The sequence below is a fragment of the Microtus pennsylvanicus genome, chromosome 19 (genome assembly GCF_037038515.1).
Source record: "Microtus pennsylvanicus isolate mMicPen1 chromosome 19, mMicPen1.hap1, whole genome shotgun sequence".
NCBI classification, from domain to species: Eukaryota; Metazoa; Chordata; class Mammalia; order Rodentia; family Cricetidae; genus Microtus; species Microtus pennsylvanicus.
Genome location: NC_134597.1, coordinates 33,069,576 through 33,087,881, shown reverse-complemented (window position 1 = coordinate 33,087,881; position 18,306 = coordinate 33,069,576). Strand labels below are relative to the sequence as shown.

General features: G+C 38.3%; 1 protein-coding gene across 6 annotated transcripts in view; it reads left to right on the top strand.

Moving 5' to 3' along the window:
- Positions 1 to 16,455, top strand: part of Braf (B-Raf proto-oncogene, serine/threonine kinase) — a 122,471-nt gene extending 106,016 nt beyond the window's left edge. For 4 of the 6 annotated variants that reach the window (XM_075953739.1, XM_075953741.1, XM_075953738.1 and 1 more), the window contains 3 exons: positions 4,529 to 4,663; positions 6,164 to 6,317; positions 9,500 to 16,455. In XM_075953739.1, coding sequence (XP_075809854.1) covers positions 4,529 to 4,663; positions 6,164 to 6,317; positions 9,500 to 9,522 — 312 coding nt within the window. In that variant the 3' untranslated portion in view covers positions 9,523 to 16,455. Of the gene's footprint in view, positions 1 to 4,528; positions 4,664 to 6,163; positions 6,558 to 9,499 lie in introns of those variants that run through there. The other 2 variants (XM_075953740.1, XM_075953742.1) reach the window with 1 other exon arrangement.
- The last annotated feature ends 1,851 nt before the right edge of the window (positions 16,456 to 18,306 follow it).

Here is an 18,306-nt window from a genome sequence, read left to right as displayed (position 1 = left end):
GGCACACGCCTTTAATCCCAGCACTCTGGAGGCAGACACAGGTGGATCTCTGTGAGTTCGAGGCCAGCCTGGACTACAAGAGCTAGTTCCAGGACAGGCTCCAAAGCTACAGAGAAACACTTGAAAAAAAAAAATCTTTACCTTGGACTTCCCACAGGGCAGGGAACCCTGATTGCTCTTTGGGCTGACAAGGGAGGGGGACTTTATGGGGGAGGGGGAGGGAAATGGGAGGCGGTGGCGGGGAAGAGACAAAAATCTTTACATTTTAATAGAGATTCTAGGGCAGATTGTGTTTCATTGGGATACAGTCCAAGCACATATACTTTTTTATGCTTCTAGAATAATTCTGATGCATACAAAAGATGATAATTACTACAAATTGTAAAAGTAAGTAAATGTGTCGGGCGTTTGGCTGGAGAGATAGATAGCTCAGAGGTTAAGAGCATGGGCTCTTCTTCCAGGGGTCCTGAGTTCAGTTCCCAGCAACTACCACAACCATCTAAAATGAGATCTGGTGCCCTCTTCTGGTGTGCAGGCAGACATGCAGACAGAACACTGTACACATAATAAATAAATCTTTAAAAAGAAAAGTAAGCAAATGTAGAGTACTTGTGTACATCATGATTCCCATTCAAATGATAGACTTTATGTGTGTATCCCTTCATTGAAGGGATTTTTTTAATTATGTTGTTATTGTGTGTATGTATGACATGTATATAGTGTACATATGGAAGACAGCTTTGTAGCATTGGTTCTTCCCTTCCACCTTTAGAGAGGGTCTAGAGATCAAGTGCAGGTTACTAGGCTTGTGTGCCAAGAGCTTTCCTCACTAAGCTGTGTCTCTGGCCCAGTATATCAGAGCTAACTTCTGGTCTTTTTGTTGATAATCTGACTTTTAAACTTCAACTGTGATATGGTATGAAAGAAATACGTTCTCATGGTAAAAGGATACTTACCTTTTTGAGAACTATCTATTGGTTTTCAAAAAAACTGTACTGCTTTGCATTCCTGGACCCCACAGGAGGTTCTAGGTTGTCCCATATTATTTTTCTTTGTAGATATATCAGTAGTGTGGCTTCAGTTTTTCACTTCCATAGAGACTAATAAAATTGAATGACCTTTTATGTTTCGTCGTTACATACATATACATTTTATTGTATTTTTATATAAAGATATATCTGCTCAAATATTTGTTGATTTTAAAAATTGTTTTTCAAATGCAAGTGTGTTCTAAGTTATCCTGCACTTTATGTAATGATTTTTTAAGGGCTCACAGGTTCAGAGATTTCAGTCTGCTGTTTATGTCTTAATTGGTTCTTGGCCTATAGTAAAATGGAACATTATGACATCAAGAGCATGTTGAGGAAGAAATTGTCACCTCAGCAGACAAGAATACTGAATCTCTGTATGACATTTACCCAACAAGGATTTTGGTTGAAATATATGTAGGCAGGCAGGCAGGTAGGTTGGTAGGTTTTTTTTTTAATGTGTTATAAAGTAATAGCAAAGAATGTCAATTTCAGTATAACTTGACTAAAATTTAAAGATACTCATCTGGGCAGAGATGGTGCATGCCTTTAATCCCAACACTCAGGAGGCAGAGACAGGAGGATCTCTGATTAGGAGGATAGCCAGGACTACACAGAGAAGCTCTGTCTCCAAAAAACAAACAAACAAAACTTTAAATACACTTGAAATGTATCCAGTAAAATCTAAAAACTTGCCCTGTTTAATGCTCTACATTGGCATGGTTCCTTTTTCTCTTCAAGCTATGTGTAGTATTCTCTAACCCCTTCCTCATGGAATTCTGTCCTGATTTAGCATACTGTTATGCTTTTAAGACTTTTTTATTGTGCATTATATCTGCAAGAAATAATATGAATGTAAGTTTAAATTTGGAATTCTAAAAATTTTTCTTATGACTTTAAGCTCTCAGGTTGGTTATTTTTAAATGCTGAGTTCTGCCATTGCTGTCATTTTAATGTATAACAGATAAATTTTATCGTATAAAAGGTAAAAAAATTTTGTTGAAAGTATATAGTTTTGACTTTTTATTTGTTTCATTTTAGAAATAGGGTCTGGCTGTGTTGCCTAGCCTGATCTTGCACTCTTGACCCTCTTGCCTCTGCTCTCCAGTGTGGGATTACAAGCATGCCTCACCTACTTAACAGAAATGCCTATCGTGGGGGTGGGGGTGGGGGCCAAGGGCAATCCTGGGTATCATTCTTCAGATTCTGTGCACTGTGTGCGTTGAGACAGGATCTCTTCCAGCAAATTAAGCTAGACTGACTGGCCAGTGAATCCCATGGATCCACCTGTCTCTACATTCACATCACAGGAATTAAAAGTGCATGCCACCATGTTCAGCCTTTTTATGTGGCTACTGAAGCACTTTGCCAACTGAGCTGCCTCCCCATCTTCAGAAGTATGTGTCTTAATACCATGGTATTTTTCATTTTTCTCTTCAATTTATGTATACATGGATGAATATAACTTTTTTGATAGAATGAGTTAGGGCTTAGCATTAATCTTTTCCTTGTTTTCTCTTTAAAGATGTGAGTACTGAGTATTACTCAAGTAAGAAGTAGATGGGGCATATAGATGTTTTGTCACGGCCATATGCAGAGTTTAGTGGTCCCCAAGACAAAAAGGGACTGAACTCAAAGTTCACTGAGGGCTCTTATACTCACAGTTCTGATTTGGCACAATGAAAAGAAGATAGATTAAAATCAACCAAAGGATGAACTCCGTGGAGCGGAGTCCAAGGAAGTTTCCCATGTGGAGCTATGCACATGCTAAATTCTCCCAGCAGGAATGTGTGACAATAACGTGGAGTATTGCCAACCAGGAAAGGTCTCTGTACCTTTTCTTTAAGGATTAGTCTCATAGATATGGTTGGCTTTTTAAGGCTGACCTTAGTCTCTAGCTCCTAAAGAAGTCAGATTAATGCTACATAACCCCAAACTCCTCTATATGCTATATTGATGATATCCCAGGGGTCATCCCAGATACCACACAGAACATCCTGAGTGAAGGCTTAAGTGGTCTCCTAGGAACCAAAGAAAAAGTTCCAGCTCTCTCTCTCTGGGCAGGAATATTCCTTTACAGCATACTATGTCACTCTGTTACTTGAACTCATTCCTGTGGTATACCAAAAATTACATTGTAATTTGTCATTAAAATGTATTTTAATGATCATCTGAAAATTAGTTAACTTTCTTGAAAGCAAAGAATTGAAAACCAAGAAACTTTGAAAGGAATTTCTTATAGTTCATTGGAGCCTAGTTAGATGATTGCATTTGGGAATGTCTTTTTGATGTCCCATAATTTTTATAGCCTGGAATGATATTTACTAGAATCCATATTGATAAAATGTAAAGACCTTCTGTAAAATAGAGATTACATGCAACAGGAAAAATCCTTTACACATACGCCTAAGTGGTTCTCTGGCAAATCAGTTTTAAAATTTATTTTATTGCTGTGTACCCACACATATGCAAGTTCCTATAGAAGCCAGAAGGAGGGCATTGAGTTCCCTGGAGCCAGAGTCACAGGTATTTGTGTGCTCACAGGATGTGGGTGCTCGGGTCTGAACTTAGGTCCTCTGTAAGAGCAGCAAGTATTCTTAACCACTGAGCCATTTCTCCAGCCCCTAGATTTAAAAAAATAAACTAAAATAAAAGTACATTTGTGATAGACACAGCCCCTGTTTACCAAGGACCACAGGTCTCATTATAGAATGTAGATAAGACATATTCACAACATTTAATAATCAGATAAAGTACTAAGCGATCATTACAGTTGTTGGTAGTGAGGAGAACATTATCATTTCTAGATGTCGAAATCTAGAGAAAAAAGACATGAGGAGCACAGTTAGAGTTCAGTTACGTAGGCCTTGGTTTATTCAGATTTCAGGTAGCTGAAGAGAACAGGAAAGCATTACAGGAGAAAAGGCACTGAGACCATGAAAATGTGAACAGCAGATTTGTATTTGGATGGTCTTCTCCCAGTTCTTAGCTGTCACCGTCTTAGCTGTATTATCTCGGCAAGTCCCTTGATTTGTTTTTTAAGCATTGTATTCTAATCTAGAACATGGGATCAATTCCTACACCTTGTGGAATTCTTTCAGTACAAAAATAGGTGAGAGTCCAAGAGTCTGAAGTTTCTCAGCCTTTCAGGCTTTTCATACCTTTTCTCCCTTTCCAAGAATAGCTCAGTAAGCATATTGAACTGCTGTCCTGTGTGGATAGTAGTCCAGACTCTTCTCCTTCACTCTGAAGGCCTCCTCTAGGTGCTTTACATGTTCTTGGTTATCCCCTATTACCTACTGCTAACTTATATCACAGGGGCTACACTAAATTAAAGCATTTTTTTTTTACTGTAGGTTGATAAATAACAGATATGCCCATTTCTAAAATTCTTCAGCCCTGTTTAGAATGGAGTTATCCTACTTTGTTTCTTTTTTAAATTTTCATTGCTGATATATTTGTTTATTAATGAGAGTGTATGATTTGCCTATTCCCTTCAGATAATTTTTATGGTGGGACGAGGCTATCTATCTCCAGATCTCAGTAAGGTACGGAGTAACTGTCCAAAAGCCATGAAGAGATTAATGGCAGAGTGCCTCAAAAAGAAAAGAGACGAGAGACCACTCTTTCCCCAAGTAAGAAAATTTTTATGATATCCCAGAGTACCAACTAACCTTCCTAAGTCGATGTTTAGCAGGATGCGGGGGAGTGAGTTAGATTATGAGTTGATACTCTGCACATCCAGGTGAGCTAACAGGGCAGTGACTTTATGAAGGTTGAGCAGTTAGCAGGACTTTGCATTTGTTCAGCAGTTCTCAGACTTTTAAGACTTGTTTTGTGTGTGGGTGTTTTGCTTGCATGTGTATGTGTGCACCACTTGTGTGCGTGCTGCCCACTGAGACTTGAAGAAAGCCAGATCCCCTGGAACTGGAGCTGCAGCAGCCGTGAGCTGCCGTGTGGTTCTGAGAACTGAGCCATCTCTCCAGCCCTAGACCTCAAAAGTTTTAATTTTGGAATCCTTTCACATATTTTAAAATAGTTAAAGACCTTTAAAGGGCTTTTGTTTATGAAAATAACAATTATGAGTTTATAAACAATGAAAAACAGAGTGGTATTGGTTTCATTTTTTTCCCCAACTGTTTTTGTACAATTAACACACTTGGAGTCTTTATTTTGTACTTATTTTGTGCTTCAGTATCTAATACTATGCTGCCTCTGACAATTTACTGATAAAAAAAAATTCTACTTATACATTTGGCTTTATGGTAAAATAAATAGATTCTAAGTTTTCTGTTCTTGGTAGATTTTTCTGATTTTTTTTAAATTTTTTATTTATGTATTTATTATTTTGGGTTTATATTATATATTTAGATTTGCATAGTGTTTATTATATAATATTATTAATTTTACTATTTTTATATTATATCCTTATTATAATTATATACTCTAATGGGTTCTTACTTCATGATACCCCAGGGTATCATGACATGGTACTCACTATGGAGCCTGGGGTGGCCTGAAACTCACAGATATCCACCTGCCTCTGCCTCAAGGAGTGCTGGGATTAAAAGGTGTGCACCACCACACCTAACTTAGATCTTTTTTTTTCTTTAAGGTGTGTGTGTGTGTGTGTGTGTGTGTGTGTGTGTGTGTGTGTGTGAGAGAGAGAGAGAGAGAGAGAGAGAGAGAGAGAGAGAGAGAGAGACAGACAGACAGACAGACAGACAGACAGACACACACGTCTGTGGGAGTCCAAGGACAGACGAAGGTATTGGATCCCCCAAGAGCCAGAGTTTAAGGTTTGTAATTAGTTTTAAATTTTTACTAAGCATTTCAAGGATGGCAAATGATCTAAAATACAAGCAAACACTAACTGTGAGTACTTTACTCATTCAGTTATATGTGTATAGAAAACCTGGGTTACTGTGCTAGCTTTTGACTTTTGTGATTATGGGAAAATCCCAGTTTCTCTTTGTTCACTGATTATACTGAAAACAATAAAAAGTCTCAGGAAAAATTTCATCCTAAGTATGATAAGCTCTTATAGATTTATACTACTCAAATTTTTATTCTGCTGTTTCTTGTTTCTTGTCCTCTGTTTGTTCCCTCCCCTACCCCTTCCTACTTTCTTACAGATTCTCGCCTCTATTGAGCTGCTGGCCCGCTCATTGCCAAAAATTCACCGCAGTGCATCAGAACCCTCCTTGAATCGGGCTGGTTTCCAAACGGAAGATTTTAGTCTGTATGCTTGTGCTTCTCCTAAAACACCCATCCAAGCAGGGGGATATGGTGCGTTTCCAGTCCACTGACACAAACTAAATGAGTGAGACATTAAAGTAAGGTAGCAACAAAAACAAATGAATAGTTTTCCTTATATTTAAATTAACTAGGATACTCTGTTGTTTACAGGTGAGCCAAAGAATGTTTGTGTTTAAAAACTTAGGAATTGTTTTCCAAATCTTAAAATCATACTGAACATTGACTTTTCAACAACAATGGGTTAAAATATACAAACACTGCTAAACATTTTCAGTGCTTCTTCCAGAGGCTTTACTTCCTATTCTGAATTTGTTTTGTTCACTTGGTTATTCCTGTTATTAAACTCTAGGTTTCTCCCTGTTTGGTCATGCAGCTTTTGTTATTATCACTTGTCATAGAACATGCAGAGGAAGACTTCCCTCATATTCACAGGTGGAAAGTACACAGGCGGCTAGCCTCTGCCAGCTGTGCAAAAGTGTGGGAGTTCTTTATTTCCTTGAAGCAATAGACAGTGTCTTTTAATAAATTTTAGATGTGAGTGACCAAAAATATCTCTCAGTGGCACATTTGACATAGGTAACATGACTTAACTTTGGATTTTTACTAGAGAATACAAATTAAGGATCTTCTTCTTAGATGCTATCTATATGTTAAAAATGTCTTACATGTGTAAAAGTCAAAGTTCTTTGCAAATGCCTTGCCCTTTATTCTCACTCCCTCCCCCAAAAGAAACTTCACAAAATTCTGAGACTCTTTAAGGTGCTTGTTTTTAGGTAATTGGTTGCCAAACAACCAAGAAATGGGTTTTTTAAATTATTATATTAGGTTATGCTTACCTTTTGATGTATGTTACAGCAGTCAGCAGTCATGTAGTTTGTGTCTCATAACTTCCTTCCTGCTGTCCTTTGTGCAACAAGATCCCACCTTTGATAAATGCCTGATACTCTCTTCTTGATTTCCAGTGTGATATACTTCTAATGTTTACATTTCTATGTATAGAAAATGAGTATAATGTAACCATGATGGAATAATAATTTTCCGGTGATTTGGAGAGAGAATCTAAAAGCAAAAAAGTATAAGAAGCATGTGGTCTTCTAAAAATCCACCATCCTTCGTAGTCCCCTACCGGCCAAAGCCTGTTGATATTCAGTTACTCAGTTTATACTTGTGGTAACGCTTAAATACAACCCAAAGCAAAAACAATTATTCAACAGACAGATCATATTTTCATATCCTCCTTTGAAAACAGTGAAATAGCTAATTGGGAAAGCTTTAATAATTGGGTTTGTAAGTGCCACAGATAAACTTCTTACATTATTATATTTCATATAAGGAAACTGCCTATTGTTATGACTCGTCTTTTGTCCTTCCGTTGGATAAGTTGAGAATGCCATCATAATTTTATATACTGATTCATGATTCTAAATATAAAAGAGAACATTTCTCATATTAAAAAAAGAAAAAGCCAGTGCATGGAATCAGGAGGATCACAACTTCAAGGCAGGCCTGGGCTCCATAAAAAGGCCTGTGTCAGAAAACCTAGGACTGGGGATATAGCTCAGTGGTAATGACTTTGTAGAATGTGAAAGTGCTTGTACAGTGTTTAATCACCAGCATGGGAAAAGAAAATGAGAAAAAAAGAGATCAAACAATGGAATATATTAGAAACCATCGAAATCATGATTTCTAAATCATGACATAAAGATGAATTCAATTGCTTAGTTTTTATACATTTTTAAGCAAGTCAACCAGAGCTATGGATTAAACATACAAAAATCTATTAAGTGGCAGTGCACCCACTTTAAATGCCAAATCTCTATTAATCTTACAGAGGTGGTATTTGGGGTTTGGGTATGTACAATACAGATTAAGTTGGTTTTGATTGTTGTATATAGCTAAAAAAAAGTTTTTACAAAATTTAGTTGGTCCATAGAATACTCAAACATTTTGAGCATATGAAACAGTATATCAGAGGATTTTTTTTTAATGGATCTCTTTCTATAATCTGCCAGCATACCTGTTTTGCTAGTATGTTCCTTTCCTCACCCACTGCCTTTCTCCTCAGCACTGCTATGCCCAGAACTCTACATCTTCATCTGACTCGCTCACACTCCATCCTTTCCTCCCTTCCTGTTTTCCTCTTCTTTTCTCCTTTCTTTAGTAGCAGCACTGGCATTCCTAAGCTCTCTCAAGCTGCTCAGAAACTCATATGCTACCCATAGACACCCAGTCATTCCCGCATAGGGTACATAAGAATTGATTCCCCTTCCACATTTGGCTGCAGAGTGGCCAAAAGGGAAGAATATCAAATATGATAGGTAAGATGTGTAGGTAACATCTACAGGAATAGGAAGCACTAGAATTAACAGTTTCCCTTTGTGTGTTTTGTTTTGTTTTTGTTAGTGGTGCTATATATTCTGTTCTAGGCCTTTTTTAATTTTTATTTTTAAGTTGTGTGATTTTGGGCAAGTTTCCTGACCACTCTGAACCCCAACTTGTCCACCTGTTAAACAGATTCCTTGTACAGCCCAGGCTGACCTGGAACTCTGAATTTTCTTACCACTACCTGCCAAGTGCTGGGATTACAAGCATGATCCACTAGGTGTAGCTTCCTTCTTTGGCCTTTTGGCTCAACAGTGCCTTGGTTAGTTTCTCATTAAAAAGAATATTTGATGGAAAGAATGTCTATAGTCCAGTAAGTTGTATTTAAAGTAGGAAATCAAACCTTAATTATTAAAACTTGTTTAGAGAGCTGAGAAAAATGGTGGTCCTGTAATCCCAGCATGAGGAAGAGGATGGCAAGATCAAGACCACCTTGCTAATCTTCTAAACGTGTAAAGCTTAAGGTTTAGTCCGCCAGTCACTAGCAATAATTATTTAGAGCCAGGCAAGGAAGTACATACCTGCAATCCCAGTACTGAAGAGGCAAGGCAGAAAGATCCTGTCTGCCTGTGCTGTGAGTTTGAGGCTTGTCCTGCAGCATGATACCCAGCTGTGGAACTCCCTGCAGTTACTGTCTGGATACAGTTGGGCTCTTCTTCATATGCCATGCACATGTACTTGTATTCTTTTCTGGATTCCAGTGACTTGGGGTTTAAACTAGTGACTGTGCTGCAAGGTTTGTAATATCAGTGAAATTGAATTGAGGCTTTTCTGTCTTGAAGTTTTTTTAAGATAACTTTTTAAAATCAGCTCTTGTCCTCCCTCTACAGGAGAATTTGCAGCCTTCAAGTAGCCACTCCATCATGGCAGCATCTGCTCTTTATTTCTTAAGTCTTGTGTTCACACAATTTGTTAACATCAAAACACAGTTCTGTTCCTCAAATCTTTTTTTTTAAAGATACAAAATTTTCAATGCATAAGCTCGTGTGGAACAGAATGGAATTTCCTATTCAACAAAAGAGGGAAGAATGTTTTAGGAACCAGAATTTTCTGCTGCCTGTGTTTCTTCTTCAACACAAAGATCACGTGCATACAAGTCTGCCCATTCCCAGGAAGAAAGAGGAGAGACCCTGAATTCTGCCCTTTTGGTGGTCAGGCATGATGGAAAGAATTTGCTGCTGCAGCTTGGGAAATTTGCTATGGAAAGTCTGCCAGTCAACTTTGCCCTTCTAACCACCAGATCAGTTTGTGCCTGGTCATCTGATGGGGCAGTTTCCAACACCAAGCATCATTCTTGCCTATTCTGGGATTATGTTGTGGAGCGCTTTCCCTATCCACCACCGTTAATTTCTGAAGGATGGAGTAAATGCAGCATACCCTTTGTGTAGCACCTGGTCAGTGTTCAACAGAGGTTATCACGGTGAAGCTCTTTAAATTTAGTGGAGGGTGAGAGGTGAGGAGGGACTGCTCTAGGGACCGAGAAAAGGGGATGCTGCATCTTCCTCACCTCCTCCTGCTCTCTCACCTTGGGTTGCCTTGCTCCCTGGGCTTTGCCTAACCACTCGGGCTGGACAGTGCTGGCACACATTGCCTTCTTTTCTCATTGGGTCCAGCAATGGAGGTGAGGGTTAGGGGATTGTTTCCTCCACAATGTAGCAAATTCTCAGGAAAATACAGTCCATATCTTCCTCTCAGTTCTTCCAGTCACCAAATACTTACATGGCTACCTTGTCCAGAGCACAAAATGCCATGGACAGCATCTAATTAAAAGCCTACAAAACTGCTTACTGACAGTTTTGAATGTGAGAAATTAGTGTAATTTAAATGTAAGGTACAGATTTTAATTTCTGAGTTTCTTCTATTTTTATTTAAAAAAAATAATTTTCAGGTTTAATTGGATTAAAAGAATACTTCCCACCAGAATATATATCCTGAAAATTATATTTTTGTTAATTGTAAGCAACTTTTAAAGAATGATTATTATCCTTTTCTTTACCTAAAATTATGGGGAGTCTTAGCATAATGACAGTTATTTATACTTTTTAAATTAATGGTACTTGCTGGATCCACACTAACATCTTTGCTAGCAATCCCATTGTTTATTCCAACTTAACGCCTACACTACATCCTACATCCTCTTTCTAGTCTTTTATCTATAATATGCAACCTAAAATAAAAATGGTGGTGTCTCCATTCATTCTCCTTCTTCCTTTTTTCCCCAAGCCTGGTCTTCAAAAGGTTGGGTAACTTAGAAGCTGAGTTCCCTAGACAGAAATAGAACTGTTAGGGACATTGGAGTTAAAGGAAGGTGTGAGGCCTGTCATCAATTGTTTATATAGAACCCTAAATCAGAACTTTGCAGAGATCAAAATTATAACCTAGTTACAACTTCCTTTGGCCTTTATTTAAGGGTAATTTAAGAAAATCACTAGTAGCAAAGAAAGTGACTAGATGTATTAATGGCCTGTACCTTTCTTATCCAGGAATCTTGAATTTAGAAATGCAAATTAAAAGAGATGTACTTAGCAACTACATTATAGCCAAGAACGTTAAAAAAAAAAAACCTATAGAATCTAAAATAAAATGGAGTTTTAAATTATTTTCAAATTATAACTGATCCCACTATATATTTAAGCCTCCTCAAAACAGATGATTTTTTTTGCGAAAATATCTGTAATCAAAGGAAGGCCTATCAAAAATTTTATGAATCTCCCGTAAACTGGAAAATATTCTGAACTTATTAATCAGCAGCAATGCATTTTTAAGTCTTTCATGGGCAGGACAGTATCTTAAAAACCTTAGAAACTGAGATGAAAATGATTCCTATGGATATGAAAAATAGCCTCTGCGTATGCTATGCCACATTTGAAAGACATTGTCACCCTTTTAAATGCTTCTTAGCATGGCTTTGTTGCCTTTGCCCAGGATTACTAGAAAGAGCTAGGCTTTGGCCATTGATGCACATTTAGGTCCTGCTGAGGAGTTGGAGCCTCCTTGGTGCATGGCCACCTCCTTACTGGAAGAGGGGGCCAGCACCCTTGAGGGAGCTTAGCATGTGAGTGGTCTAGACACAATGAGAAGAGTTCCTTCTTCCTTTCATTTTAGTGTAGGTTGCTATCTCACTTGAAAAGGGAAAGTAACGTTGATAGTAAATGAAGCTGTGCCCAGAAGCCAGGCTCAGGGTATTGAGAGATTTTTTTTAAAATAGAGAATATAAAAAGTAGAAATAAATATTTAAACCTTTCTTATTTTCTATCAAATAGTTTTCTTGTTTACAAACAACATGAAAAAGGTTTCCTTTGTGGTTTTTTTTCTTTATTTTTTTATGCTTAGACTGCAGATAATCTTGTTGAGCTCCTAAGAAAAGACAAGGAAGTCCTTGTTTGTGCAGAGCACTTTATGAGTAAGTATAGACAGAATGTGGCTGCTTTTCTCATCTTATAAGGCTGTAGCTGTCGGTCCAGAAGTGGTTGAGATGCCTCCTGAGATCTTTTTTGTTTGGGTTAGGAGTGGAGTCTTGGAAAAGTTTGAGAACAACTATGTAAAATTGTTTTTAAGTATGTAGTATTCCTGATGGACTTTTCACCGTTAAGCTACAGGACCCAAACTTTTGCCACTGAGATATTATTAACCTTGAAATGTAGTTTAGAGAAGGAACTTGTGAATAGTATATCCAGTGTGATCCTTTATACTTATATGCATCTTCAACGAAGGTTGTATAACTGTCAGATTCTGGTTCCTGAACAGCCCATCTCTTAAGTATATATGAGGTCTGGGAAGGCGTAATGAGGCATCCTAAAAGATGATCCAATATAAACTGTATGCTAGATTTTTGCTGGTACGGGAGAAAGCATTATGTAAAGATGTAATTCAGGACTTGAGCACTGTCCACCAGAAACCTTGTAAATACTTCCTTGGTCTTGGTGCAGTCCCACTTTTTTATCATGTGATGTCTTGTACTTGTCAGGCACTGTCAGAGCTGCTGTTTGTCCTCTTCAGATCTCACCTGTCCCCGTCGCACATCCACCTCCCGGCCTCTTGCAAACCTCAGCATCTAGCTTTAGTTGGAAATGCAGTGCAGGGATCAGGTGACCTCTTCAAAAACTACCTCCTCAGAATGAGGTAATGCACAGTTATTTATTTTAAAGTGTGAAAAGTCAGGAGCTCTAGAACATGAAGATGATACAAGATTTTAACGTTTATGTGTACTTGTAGTTGAGTACTTGTTTTGTCCTAAAGGGCATTATACATTTAAGCAGTGATACTGTTTAAAATTTTCTTTAAAGGTGTAGCTGAGAGTATCTAATGTTGGAATTGGTACCAGAGTCTGCTTAATGTATTCCAGAATCTTAACCTTAAATCAGTCGCATGAAGCTAAATAGTTACAGTAACACTTTGCTAACAATGATAAAATTCTACTTTTCAGTAGTAGGTTTGGCAAAACAGTACACCTTCGAAGTAAGTTGGCCACAGCTTTGTCACACACAGAGATGTTCATCTAAAGAGACTGCCCAGCTAAGAGGGTAGAAGGATACCCTTTTTCTAAGATTCTCTTCTTTGTGCAAGCTGGCATTGTCAGTGCTGTAACACCTGCACCTTGACCAGCAGGTGTCAACCAATAAGCTACTTTTAAAACCATAGCCAGAGATGGAAAGTTCACTGTGAGTAGAAACAGCAGGTAGCTTACAGGAGTGAGACAGTGTAGGGAAGCTCTAGAAAAATACCTTGACAATTTGCCAAATGATCTTACTGTGCCTTCATGATGCAATAAAAAAGCTAACATTTTAGCAGAAATCAGTGAGTTATGAAGAGAACAGCCAGTCTGGTTTAACTCAGCTGTGTTAATATTTTTTAGAGTGCAATTTAGACTGCGAAGATAAATGCAGTAGAGTTTATAGCCAAAATCACATTTAAAAATGAGAAAATGGTAAATTTTCAATGAACAAAATTATTTTTTTAAAGCGCATAATCCCTAGTATAGCCAGAAATATTTACCACATAGAGCAAATAGGTTGAAAATACAGTTCAGTGACATTTCTAGAGAAACTTTTTCTACTCTCATAGGCTCTTCAAAGCATGGAACTTTTATACACGTTTGACATTTTAAGATACTGCTGTAGTTTAGTTTTGAAGTAGTTTGTGCTGGGCAGCAATCATGTACTAACTCAGTAAGAAAAACACATTGTAGGTCTGATTTGTTTCCAAAGAAATGCTGCCAACCTAGACACCGAGTGTTCAAAGCTTGAAGTGTGAACTTACCTACCAAGACCTGTTTGCAAACGAAGTTGGCTAGTGCTGCTGACTGCTCTGGTGCATGGTGGAAGACAGGGCTGTCTGTGCGAGTAAAGGGACATTGGAATAGTCAAAGACTTGGCTAGTGCATGCATGTAAACTGGACACTCCATGCTGTGGTCTTTGCATCCTCTCTCCTTACTATCCCCAATGTGTCCTTTAGCTGTTTCACTCAGATTCCAAGATGAGTTACTGATGCCAGAAGGGACTGAAGTGGTCAGTGTGTTTGTGGTCCATATTGCTAACTCTGGTATAGTTGAAGATGCTGGCCAGATGTTTGTTACAACAGTACACCAGACAATAACTTAAATACTTTCAGATAACTTATTTCTACTTCCATTTGGGCAGAGACATTTAAATTGAAATTCAGGCCTAATTTTTATCATTTGAGAAGAAAAATTAACAGTTCCTCCTATGAGGTATTTTTGAGGTAGAACCTGAAGTCCTAATCTGTCTTTCCCCACTGGGGTTTGCAGCGAGGATTCTACCACTGAACCACATTTCCTAGTATGTAAAATGTTAACAGTTAAAAATCTCTAAAATATCTCTCTCTCCCTCTCCCCCACCCCCCCTCCCGTCCCTCTCTCTCTCTTTTAGGGACACCTAGCTATCACCTTATTAAAGTAATAAAGGTGGATCCTTTATTTCAGTCTTCACAACTCCGTGTCCCTCTTATTACTCCATCTGTGTCACTAAACCGTTTACTTTTATTTAGCTGTTTTGAATAGTTGCAGTGATATAAACAGTTGTGCATGAGGACAACAGCCAGTGTGTTGTTTTTTGTGGTGCATTTTTTGTAAAGAATTCTGTAGATTGAAGTGCTCTTTGAAAACAGAACTGAAATATTTATTCTTGTTAGTATCGGAAAACGTTTTGTGCACATCATTTGCTTTTCCTGGCAGGCTGAGTACATCCTCCAGCACCCATGATTGCTGGTTCCCATCTCCAGTGTACACAGAGACAGGTGGGAAGCACATGGAAGAGTGTGTTTACAGAGCTGGGATGGGGATTATGAGTGAGTTACTTAGTCCTATTTTTGCCTTGAAAATCACTGTTCTAAGACTTTTGAACCCATGTGTGTTTGGCCGGGCTGAGTTACATAGGAAGAAACTGCAGGCTAACATAAGCAAACAAAGCTCACGGACTAGGCACAAATGGAAGGAAATGGACCAAAATATGGTAGGGTGACACTTAAAATCTGGGACTTAGGGAAAAACTCAAGGTGGGAGATGAACTATAGTCACCTGAAATACAATGTAAGAGTGCAATAAGTGTGCTTCTTATTCTAAGCTGTGAACTTTTTAAATCATTCCTTTCTAATACATTTAACGTATGTTCCATTGCTGACTAGAACCAGCTATGTGAACATATATACCTTTTTAGTCATGTTAATTACCAATATAAGTGGCTAACCTTGATGTCTTATTTATCTTCATGTTGTATTAGTTTACATACCAGGTATATGTGTGTATGCTGTACTCTTCCTTCCTTTATTTGAAAATACTTTGGGTCATTTCCTTTGGCCATGCCACTATACAGCGTTGGTTTGGCTTTGTCACCTTATTTGAAGGACTGTGTCCCAGTAGCAGAGTTTATGGTATTCCCATTGTTGGGTGTACTTCTGATCCTTTGCTTCTCCAGCACCTGCCTCTCCTAAGGTAGTCACACAACTAACTGATCAGGGGACGGACTTCACCATGCATCCTGTCTCTCGGATTCTATTAAATAGACCACTCTCTGGCTTTAGACCAGGAAAGAGGAGACAACCCTAGCCATCTACCAAGCCTCACCCTAAACGGTTGTATGTACTTCTTGGTCTGAGGACAAGTCTCCAATAAGGGAGAGGGAAGGGAAATGCTTCATGTTTGAACTACAGTGAGTTACAGCTCCCTGTTTCACCACCCAAACCTATGGCAATCTGCACCCATCCCTCCTGTCTGTAACTGCCAGAGGTTTGGGTTTGTGTCACTTCAGTTCCACTCAAGCATTGGAAAGGTTTTCTGGAGTCTGGGGTGTGCCCAGGGAAAAGGCGGGGACTTTTTCATTATCCACAGACCTCTCTATACCTGCTTTGCAAAAATTATAATGGAGTAACTATTTTTAAAGCTTATTTTTCAATTCATAAGAAAAAGACGTTTATTTTCAATCAAATGAATGATGTCTCCCTATTACCCCTTATTCCTCAATGTCTGCTTGATTTTTTTTTTTCTTTTCTATACCTACTTCCTATTACTTTAGTTCTTTTCCTGCTCAGGTCCCTTCATTTGTACTTTGGAGTTTTCTCATGTAAATTTGTATAATGGAAAATATTGTTCAGTTTGGATAGAAAGCATGGAGAATTAAATAAAAAGATAGCTGAAAATCAAATTGAAGAAATTTATTTCTGTGTAAAGTTATTTAAAAACTCTGTATTATAAAAAGGCCAAAAAAAGTGCTATGTAATTGATGTGAATATGCAAATACTGCTATAATAAAGATTGACTGCATGGAGAAATCTAAGATTATTTTTCTAGCACTGACATCTAATAGTAGTAATCACTGGCTACTGACAGTCCAGGCTAAAATGCACATTTTGTTTCAAAATGTTGATCACTTCTTGATGGATAGAAGTTAAAGTTAGCCAGATGCCTACATGGTCTAGCCAACTTATAATTGTCTTTTTATCAAGTTTTGGTGATGGCCCTCACAGACAGTATTGTGTGACCTGCTTCTTTGGCTTAAAGTAACAGTTCTCTGTGTAACTACTTACTTGAAAGTAGAACTTAAGAGCTGGGTGGTGGTGGTGCACACCTTTAATCCTAGCACTTGGGAGGCAGAGGCAGGTGGATCTCTATGAATTTGAGGTCAGCCTGGTTTACAGAATGAGTTCCAGGACAGCCAGGGCTGTTACAGAGAAACCCTGTCTCAAAAAGCCAAAACACAAAAACCTTTGTGATACAACTCAGTTACATAAACACATCTGAAACTGAACTCATGTTTTCAGTGCTGGTTGCCAGATGAATCTCCTTTATTTTGAAGAATACCTGAGATATCTTCAGACAAAACATATCAAACACTAGAAGGTTTCCAGAAGAAAAAAAAAGATAACTTTAAAACGCCACACCTAGAAACCCTCCAAGAACAGTCTAAAAGGACAAAAAAAAAAAAATGCCAGAAGAGTGCAGGCTTTAAGGGCTGCTTCTGACCTTCCCACCTCTCTTGTTTACGAAGACATAGCTACCTACCAAGCTTCACCCTAAAATTTACTTTGGAATATACCTTTGGCATGCATTGAAGCCAGTAAGAGCTGATAAACTTGCTTAGGTTTTTTTTGTTGTTGTTCTTTGGTTTGGGGTATTTTGTAAAAGAGTTGTTCTTGAAGAGGAATGGACCACATCTGGGGAAAGTTTAGAGATTAGTCTCTCTATGTGGGGCTTCCCTGTGAAAATCAGACCAGGATTCCAGGGTGGCCATAAGCCTAGTTTAGATAAAATACTCTAAAAATACTCACTGCAAACAGTAGATAGCTACTTCTGTTTAGAGAAGCAGTTCTTAACCTGGGGCCAAATGACCCTTTTATATAGAGGGTACCTAAGATCGTCAGAAAATACAGATGTTTACATTATATTTGTAACAGTAGCAAAATTACAATGATAAAGTGAAACACATTAGTAAAAACTCAGAAATTTGGTTTCAACCTGAAGAGCAATGTAGCCAGCCACTGGCTCTTAACTCTACCTCAGTCCAAATGATGATTCCTGGTCTCCTCCCTGTTTTATAATCCTCTCTAGGGCTGGGATTAAAGGTGTGTACCGCCTGGTTTCTATGGCAACTAGTATGGCTACTGAGATTAAAGGTGTGTGTCACCACTGCCTGGTCTGTCAGGCTGACCAGTGTGGCTGTTTTACTCTCTGATCCCCGGGTAAGCTTTATTTATTAAAATACAATTGAAATGCCAGTACAATGAAGTAGCAACAAAAATAATGTCAAGGGTCACAGCATTAGGAGAGCTGAGAACCACTATAGAGACCTATGCTTCGTGCTAAGCATAAGTCTAAGCTACTTTACAAATAGAAAAATTAAGACACAAGATGAAAAAAAGTACTTTGCCCACACTCGGCAAGTACAGGACAAGACTTAGGATCAGATCTGGCCAATTTAACTCTAGAGCTTGAGATGCTTTATCTCTGAAACTGTGCATCACAACCCACAAGTGGGTAGTAAAATCAGTTTGGGATGTCTCCATTGGCTGTGGATTTTTTTTGTTTGTTTGATTTTTCAAGACAGGGTTTCTCTGTGTAGCCCTGGCTCTCCTGGAACTCACTCGGTAGACCAGACTGGCCTCAAACTCAACAAAGATCTGCCT